Here is a 9,412-nt window from a genome sequence, read left to right as displayed (position 1 = left end):
GACTAACAGCTGTCATGTGTTTGCTCTCTCATCAGCTCTCCTGGGGGGAGAAGTATGCATACTGGAGTGTTTTGGTTTGGAATTTTTGTTATATATATACCTACACCCACATGTTGCTATATGTTTATGTTAGAGAAGACAAGGTTAACAACATAGGATAGGTGGCCACATACAGAGTTAGGGCTCGGTCCTGTTCCCATTAACTTTGATGGCAGCAGGATTTGGGCCTTAGAGGTTTGTTTAGTGATTATATTGATTTTTAACTCTTCTGGAGATTTTTCCTTTGCATCAAAATGTTTCTATCCCTCTGCTGACTCATCTGTCTTCCTGAGTTGCTGGCCTGTTTGCCATTTCTTGTCATAGCTCTGACAGTTGGAATAAACCTCAAACTGGGGGAGGAGTAAGGACTTTGGGCCTAATTCTCCTATCAGCTACCCTGGTGGGACTCAGGATTAACGCTGCCTAAGCTGATGAAGTGAGATCAGTGTGAAACCGGAGTAGGTGGGAGGAGAATCAGTTTGCGCCTGTGTAGACAGTGATGGTGAGGGACTGAGCTTTTCCCTGTGATCATTAGGTAATTTTAGGAAATTAAATTGATCATTTTCTGAAGTTTCTGGAGAGGGACCTACAAAATACTGGCTTCTGTCTGACTCATTTCGTAGGTTTAGCATTGATCTTTGAATGACAAATATATCTATCTAACTAAATGCTGATGAAACTGGTATTTAGTTTTTATGAGTATCCGTTCAGTGCAAAGCAACAAAAGTATCACTCACATTTTTTGGCTCTTATGTTAGCTAAAGGGCATAATCACATTTTCTTCTTTGAAGTAGCCATTCACTTACTTATTGAGAAGAAAGCAAGGACTTATTTTTTAAAATGAGCTTCCTTCAGCACTGGTACAGTCGGACATGATTTTTCACCTGGCCTCAGGAACACTATTTGTAGGACAAAGCGGTTCTGTAAGTGATATGTTCAGCCTCAGAACAATTCCTGTCCTGAAAGAAGGTATGTAACCGACTGAATTTTTTTGTTTTTTGTTTTTGGCAGACGTCCTTGAGCATTTGAGACGGATGTGAGAGCGTTTTTAGTCCTCATGCAAAACAACCAACTAAACATAACAGATTACATCAGCTCAGGCTTTTCAATTCCTGGATGGCAGCGGAGTGCTAATCCAACCTTCATCCTGGATTTCACAAACTAAAACAAGGGAGGCTGGCAGGAGGACAGCACGGTCGGACTGAGGAAATTGACGACGGTGAAGCATGTGGGCAACACACTGTATAAAGCTCATAAACTTGTAGGCTGATGTGCAGCTACTTCTTTGGATTCCTCATTGCTGCTTCTCTCAGCACAAAACCACAAAAGGCTGAATGTTAAACCTGCTTGAGCGTTTATCACTGTGAGACATGAAGAACTTCCTGTTTTTCACCATCCTCCTGGTACCAGTGCACATCGGAACTGCTTGGAGTGCAAAATATGCAGTTGATTGCCCTGAACCTTGCGACAGTAATGTGTGTAAAAGTACTTTGCGCTGTAAGCGAACAGTGCTTGACGACTGTGGCTGTTGCAGAGTCTGTGCAGCAGCCTTGGGGGAGACTTGCTACCGCACTGTCTCAGGTATGGATGGTGTCAAATGTGGGCCTGGGCTGAAGTGCCAGTTTTACACTGAGGAGGATGACTTTGGTGATGAATTTGGTATCTGCAAAGGTAAACAATATTCACTTGCATGCATCTACTACCTAAATTTATTGCTGGCATCCTGCTTGCAGAAAGTTAAAATTGAAAAGTGGGATTTTTCATTTCAAACAATAATATTATCCTTTGCAAAGAGGAGAGTGAAAAAATATCCTCTCATATTAAAAGAGATTCTCTTTCCGCTGTTTAAGGGTACTTAAAATGAAAATCTCTCTTCAAATTGTGAGATCTGTGAAGAAATATTTTGGTGGATTGAAACTTGGAAGGCCTGGGTACTAGTCTTGGCACTGCCATTGATTGGTTGTGGAAACGTGGACAAATTTTAAAAGCCCTCGTCCCGCAAGTAGATCGATGCTAGTGGATCTCTGAACCTGCATGGAGCTCCACTGGGCTTTGCACAGATACAGAGGTCCCCCCATGCATTGTAACTTGCAGGATCGGGGCTTAACATCTCCACCAGTAAAATGGGAATAATAGTACTACTCTACCTCACAGGGGTGTTGTGAGGATTAATTCATTAGTGTGTATGAGGTACTCAGATACTACAGGCATGAGGGCCCTTAGTTTACACAGTCTAATAGCATTACTATCAGTAAAAGACCTCAGGGGCCAAAGTCATCATTGATGTAATTTCACAGGCTTCAATAAGGTTATACCAGGAATGAAATGGCCCTGGGATTTTTAAAATCATCTGAATGATCAATATGCAATAACATTTTTCCAGTGGAACCTGCACATCGATTTCCTTCAGCACAGAGCAGAATGGTATCCCTTCATCAAATACATACACCAGTCACATTAAATAGGAGATTTTCTTAAATGAGAAAAAGTATTAAACTACAGAAAATTATGATGTACAAATTCCAAATAAAATAAATAAATAACCTAATAGGGCACAAATGCAATGAGTCAGTGTCTACCAAGAATTCCTTTGCCAGTGAAATTTGCAGATACAGACTCTCTTCTGAAATAACGTCCACAAAACTTAAGAAATCTAGGTGGTGGTTAGATGTCTGTGAATGTGCTGAGAAAGAAATGAGCTAGGGCCAGATCCTGCAAAAACACATGTAAATGGATTCACATATAATACATACATGTAACACACAGAGAAATTTACTCCCATGCATGCTTGAGGAGGAAGCTCTTCATGTTTAAATGATTCCCAACCCAGTTTTATTTTCATGGACTATAAGTTTATGGTCTAAAGATCCTAGTTTAGGTGCAGTCAACTGTAAAAATGTATGTTACTGAGTTGGTTGATGCTAGTTGATTTTTAGTTTATTGATTAGATTGTAGTGCAAAATACCATCTATAATTTATACAAAAAAATACTTAAAATGAGTATATACTTTTGCTTGCTCATGAAAAGTTCTTTGTAATTGTACATTTAAGAATGGGTAAAAAGAAATGCTGAGGAACAGGAGTTCTGAATCTCTGGAGCAGGATGAGGTTATGCCACTGCAAGAATATGTAGGAACTCAGGGTGAAATCTTGGCCCCACTGAAACCAATGAAAATACTCCCATTGACTTCAAAACAGTCAGGATTTCACCCTTAGTTTTAAAACAATACTCAGGAGCTCTTTTCCCATAAATTCCTTTGTCCGATGTTGTATGAGTCTCATTCCTCATGCACTTTTTTCTCCTTCATCTCATCCTCTGACATAGTACAGTCTCCTTTTAGCCATCTGTGAATTTTAATATGAAAAGTACAGTGCTGAACAGGTATTGTACCGGTGACTGTTTGGTAGCAGATCATACTGCTAGCAGATGGGGGGATTTAAATATTTAAAATATATCATGAGATTCAGGATTCCTGAGTTTTGTCCTAAACTGTATCATTGACTCACTTTACAAACTGGTAATCTGAGGCTAAGTCACTTGTCCAAGATTTCAAAGCGTTAACCAATCTTTGTAAAGTTCTTGGAGATCCTTAGATAAAAAGTGTTATGTCAGTACATGGTATCATTATTATGATTATTTTAATACCAAATTAGAATAAACAGTACAGAGACCTGATGCTTTGCCCTTTTACTAGGTACTGTCGTTTTAATGTTTTTGTTATTTTTGTCATAGTGAAGGCCTGATCCTGCTCCCATTGAAGTCAATGGGAGTTTTGCAATTGACTTCAGTGGCAGCAAGATCAGGCTTTTATTGTGCATAAAATTCTAACAGTTAACAGAAAAAATTACTCCAATTTCTCAGGCCTTTAAAACCTGGACAAAAAATTGATAAACTCATAGATTATTCCACTATGGACTTGTGTGTGTTTATTATTATATTCTATATAAACTCCTATACCTCCCTCATCATTGCAGTATCTGAGCATCTTCCAGTAGTGCATTAAGCAATATACCTAACATCTGTCACATCTGTTTATTCTTTCCTTCATCTTCTCCCTTAGATGAGAACTGTGTGAGCAGTGTTTGCATCAAGAAGTTACATACCACCTTGACCCACAGTAATACATAAACTCAGTACCATGAGGTCTTTCAGGAATATTGCAGGAAACTGCCATATCTGTCACAGCGTTTATGTTAGAGAAGGCAGGTTGAAGAAGTGCATCTTGCACTTGGAGCAGAAGGTGGCAAGGTTTGTGATGGTCTTTATGTGCTGTGGAAGTTTGTTCCACAGTCTCAGACTGACCCCGGAGAAAGCTCTGTCTCTTATACAGATGAGCCTTTCCCCTACCATAGAAAGTTCCGTTGTGCCTGAGGTCATCCTGGAGCATTAGGCAACCTTTTAGATATGCTGGGCCCAGGCCACTGAGCCCCTTGAAGATAAGAATCGAGACTTGAGTACGCTTGCTCATAAATGGGAGGCTTAATTTAGGGTGGTAGTTGCTTAGAAACAATGTATCCAGGTTTCAGAGTAGCAGCTGTGTTAGTCTGTATCCACAAAAAGAAAAGGAGGACTTGTGGCACCTTAGACACTAACCAATTTATTTGAGCATAAGCTTTCATGAGCTACAGCTCACTTTGCATCCAATGAAGTGAGCTGTAGCTCACGAAAGCTTATGCTCAAATAAATTTGTTATTCTCTAAGGTGCCACAATTACTCCTGTTCTTTTTAATGTATCCAGGGTGAGTTTCTTTCTTTTTTAAAAAAACTTTTTAATAAGGCAAACTTACAATAAATCATTAACATACTGCATCATACATTATTTATTACTTGTTCAGGATCAAATTAATGTTAGAAGAATGAGTCTAAAGATTCTGACTTCTTGTCTGGGGAGCCCTCCTCTGAATATGCTAAAAAAGGGTGAGCAAATTTCTAAATACCTGTCCTCTTTTTGTCACTTTCACATTGGTCCATCACCAGGACAGTCCCTATTTTACTATATGACAATTCCATAAGAGGAGAGGTCACATATTTTCATTAAAGTGCAATACAAAGTGTTGCTGCTAACTATAAAAAATAAATTAATTTGTTGTTCCGTTTAAAATGTTGATCCTTTTCCAGAGCATTAAGCAAGCAGGTCAGGGGATCTCTAGGAAGCTGGCATTTTGTCATAAGATGAATCTCTTCAATAATTTCCTCTCAAAACCTTCTTTCTGGACATAACCACCACATGTGCAAGTATCTTGCCCTTACCCCACAACCCCTCCAACAGACCATTTCCCTAGTAGCAAAAATATGCTGGATATTAATTGGAGTCAAATGACATCTATGCGGTAATTTACTCATATTGCAGATGTATATCCCCTGTCCGACATAAATCCTTCACCCATCTTTTCATCTGGGCTATTTTCTTAACATCTTTTCCAATCAAAATTTTACATATCTTACAAATTAAACCTTTTGTTCCAGCTTGCTCCTGGGTGAGCTTCTCAAATGTTGTTAAAGGTCTAGATAGAGCCGGCATGTATCTGGATTTCACAAATACAATGTTTGACTTTAAATATCGACAATTTAGGATCTTTACATTACTGCATATTTCCTTGTATAATTTCAAATCAGAATCCAGGAGCAGCTTCCAAACTGAGTCATCTCAGCACCTCCCCACAACAAATACTCCCTTTGATATTTCTTGGGGATAAATTCCTGACTAATGAAAGTAGCTGAAGGAGCGGGCCCATGGTGAATTTCAAACTATTGCATGTTGGAAGGAGGAAAGGAAGATTCCGTCTCTGAATGAGGTGTTGGCACCAGTTGCTCACGGCTGTCTTTCACAAGGCAGGAAGGGCATGGGTCAGATTCACAAGAAATCTTGGACTGAGATTCCTTTACAGTGTCTCGTACTTCTTTAGAAGTGAATGTTCTGCACTCCGGACATGCAAGAGGGTCTTTGTTGGCTGGCATAGGGGGAGCAGATACATGCTGTTTAAGAAGCCTTGCCAAATGAGCCTGAGCTTTTCAACAAAGTAGAATGATCATTCTTCACAACACTTTGTGCTGGGTTTTCTTGTGGGTTGTAGGCACTCAAGATTGATGAAGAGGTTTACCATGCTGGATAGCTCCTTTGGGCAGGATTTGGCAGCTGCAGTGGAGGCTGATAGGAAGGTTCTGTTGTCCTTAATACAGCCTCACCAGAGGCTGCAAATTGATTATAAATTTACGTAAATTAATATTGAGCCTGGCCTGGAAGTTTAAGAAATTCTGAAGTATTCCTGTTGTTAAGAGAGACTATTTGTGCAAATTGGATTAAAGAAAACATCAGATAGTACATATATTTTAAACTATACATCCAGTATAAATGCATACTTATGCTCAACATTTACATTGTCTTTAATTTGCAGTATAATGCTACAAGTTCTTCAGGGCAATGGTTATCAGGATACATTTTTAAATAAAATTGTGATTATTGCACATACTATTGGGGATGAAAGATGTATAATGGAAAATAAAGAATAACCATAATCAATAATAAGTGGAAACTATTTGAAACAAAAGTTGGCATTTCAGTATGCTTAAATCCCAATGAAAGTTCTTTTACTTTTAAGAACATATACAGGCAAGATATTAAGAAAACAAATAGCAAACCACTACTGGAAGGCATTCAGATACTACAGTGATGAGTGCAGTAAAAGAACCAGCATAGAATAGGAACTGCACCTTTTGGGATTACTTTGGTAAATAAGGCTTTTGAATTTGTCTTCTTTCAGAATGTCCTTATGGTACCTATGGAATGGAATGCAGAAAAACTTGCAACTGCCAGTCTGGTATATGCGACAGAGTAACTGGAAAATGTTTGAAGTTCCCATTTTTCCAACTTTCTGCTTCAAAGCCACCAAACAGACGAAAATTAATTTCACATACAGGTAAGACTTGACGGGGCACTTCATTTTAATTGCTCAACCAGCACATTGTGTATTGTGTATGTGTACACTGATGATGCTATGCAAATAAGTAATAATGCATGTTTTATTTTTCCCCACTGAGAGCTCACAGTAATGTTTTACTAAGCTTGCTACAGACAAAGAATTACATATAGGTGCATCTACATTAGGGAAAAGGGTGTAACTTTAGTTAGTAAATAAAATGTGTTTAAATCCTAGTTTGGAAAAGTCAGTTTGTAGTTATAAGCAGGTTAAGGTAAATTGTGGGGAGAAGGGGTAGGCCAGGTTTACCTCACCAGCTAATGTGTGAAAATTATAATAGCCTTGTCCACACATGTGTTAGCTAACACATGGTAATAAAATTGCCTTTTTTTCCAGTGGAGACCACGCTTTAGTGAACTTTACATGTTCTTTAATTCCACAGCAAACTGCTTTTTGTGTCAAATTAGCTAAGTTGCTCATCACTACACATCACATGGGAAAACTACTTTGAAATAATAAATTAACTGAGATTGAAAATTGAAAATGATTTTTTTATAGTTACAAGCATTTATTCTATTTAAAGATTATACATTTAGCTAAACCTACTTACATCAGATGTTTCCAGAGTTTTAAAGATTTACTGGGGATACGGGTGTATTTGGTTGGAGGAAGGAGAGATGTATCTTTGAGATACCCTGTTCTCATGAGCTTCCCATTTCTGTTTTCTCACCTATCTTTGATCCAAATGTCTTGCAGACCCAAAGTTTGAAGTAAATGGGAGCTTTATCATTGGTTTTAATGTGTCCAGGGTTTCACCCAGACCTTGAAACCTCTAATATTTACTCAGCACTTGAGACAGACCAATTAATGACAGTAATATATTTCATAATAGTTCATATGAGGATCCCAAAGGACTTTGCTTAATATTAATGAGTCTTCATGAGTCAGGTACATACGGTGGGCCAAATCCACAGCTAATGTGACCAGTATAAATTCACCTATTTTCATCAGCTGATGATCTAGCCCCGGTTGTTGTTATCAAGACACAGAGAGGTTAAGCAACTTGCCCAAGCTCACACAAGAAGTCTGGGCCAGAGCTGAGAACTGAACCTAGATCTCCTGGTTCTCTGTCCTGTGCTTATTAGCTCACACATCTTACAGGCTATAATTTTGGGGAAATAATGTAACTAGATGACATGTAATGTGGATTATCAACAGAGATTTTTCAAAAAAGTGTTTTCCAGCCTAGAGATGTAGATGTATAAAAACATTGTATTTAACCCAATTTATGTGATATTCACTTCTTTTTTTTTAACTTTCAGAGAATGACATGGCATCGGGGGATGGTAACTCTGTAAAGGAAGAATTTGTCAAAGAGAAAGTAATTAGCTCTCCAGTAATGAAATGGTTAAATCCTCGCTGATATTTACTTACATTGGTAGGACTTTCAAATGACCGCATTTCTCACACATTATTGAATATGCAACAACACACTTTAAAAACAAAGTACATCTACAGCATATGAAAATGTAACCTCTGAAGACCAATTGTGATTCTGTGCATCGTCAGAAAAAATGTTTACTTACAAAATAGACTGTACAGTTTATATGATTTTTGATATTTGTTTTGATAAGTATTTCAACACTGAAATGTATTATGGATTGCTGAATGTATAGTCATATTGAAAACCAGTACCTCCCCCCACCAGCATTTGAACAATGTGTAAGGGCCCATTCCTGCATTTCCCATGCAAGAAAATTCCTGTTGAATTCAATGGATGTTTTGTGTGAGTAAAAGCTGCTGATGTGGAGCCAACGTTAGGGTGATGCAAGTTGACAAAAGCTTGGAAATGCAGAGTTAAAAACTGATGTCCTTGACTCACACCAGTAAGAATAATACTAATGTAAAGGGCACAATGGTGTGAATTCAATAAATCAACCTTAACTTTGAATATTTTGGCTTTTGTTAGTTTTGTGACAATTAACAAGGTGTAAACATTACTTTAAGCCAGCGGTTCTCAAACTGTTGGTTGGGACCCCATTTTAATGGGGTTGCCAGGCCAGCATTAGACTTGCTGGGAGCCTGGGTTGAAGCCCAAGCCCGAGCTCCACCCAGATCTGGGGCATCAGGACTCGGGCTCTGGCCCCCTAATCCCCCACCCAGGGTGGCAGGGCTTGAGCTCCAGCCCCATCTCCCCCCACCTGTGGCAGTGGGGATCTAACCACCGCCCCCCTCCCCAGGTCACATAGTAATTTTGTTGTCAGAAGGGGGTCGTGAGGCAACAAAGTTTTAAAACCGCTGCTTTAAACTCATCATTTGAACTTATACAATGTGCATTACTTACCTGACATTATGTAAAGACACATACAGTATTAAAGTATATTCCCAAGGGTGGCTTTTGTGTTCAATAGCCTGCAATGGCCCTGAAGGAGTACTGGAGTATCAGCATAAATAT

General features: G+C 38.8%; 1 protein-coding gene across 2 annotated transcripts; it reads left to right on the top strand.

Annotated features, from left to right (window-relative positions):
* The first annotated feature begins 1,130 nt into the window (after window positions 1–1,130).
* On the top strand, window positions 1,131–8,908 carry ESM1 (endothelial cell specific molecule 1). Of its 2 annotated transcripts, none has more exons than XM_084627784.1 (3): window positions 1,131–1,620; window positions 6,802–6,957; window positions 8,280–8,908. In XM_084627784.1, exons 1-3 carry the CDS (start codon window positions 1,410–1,412, stop codon window positions 8,378–8,380), a joined length of 468 nt encoding a protein of 155 aa, XP_084483910.1. In that variant the 5' UTR covers window positions 1,131–1,409; the 3' UTR covers window positions 8,381–8,908. The 2 variants fall into 2 exon arrangements, with proteins under 2 accessions (XP_084483910.1, XP_084483909.1); XM_084627783.1 differs by having other exon boundaries at window positions 1,131–1,710.
* Window positions 8,909–9,412: the final 504 nt, after the last annotated feature.

The sequence above is a fragment of the Lepidochelys olivacea genome (genome assembly GCF_965140295.1).
Source record: "Lepidochelys olivacea isolate rLepOli2 genome assembly, chromosome: 5".
NCBI classification, from domain to species: Eukaryota; Metazoa; Chordata; order Testudines; family Cheloniidae; genus Lepidochelys; species Lepidochelys olivacea.
Note: the sequence above shows the minus strand (reverse complement) of the source record. Positions and strands in the feature narration are given on the sequence as shown.

What these genes read in the sequence shown, in the direction of transcription:
- ESM1 (XM_084627783.1), top strand. Translation starts at nt 1,410, where the DNA reads ATGAAGAACTTCCTGTTTTTCACCATCCTCCTGGTACCAGTGCACATC. An exon ending in TGAATTTGGTATCTGCAAAG is followed by an intron (nt 1,711 to 6,801) that starts GTAAACAATATT and finishes GTCTTCTTTCAG; the next exon opens with AATGTCCTTATGGTACCTAT. An exon ending in AAAATTAATTTCACATACAG is followed by an intron (nt 6,958 to 8,279) that starts GTAAGACTTGAC and finishes TTTAACTTTCAG; the next exon opens with AGAATGACATGGCATCGGGG.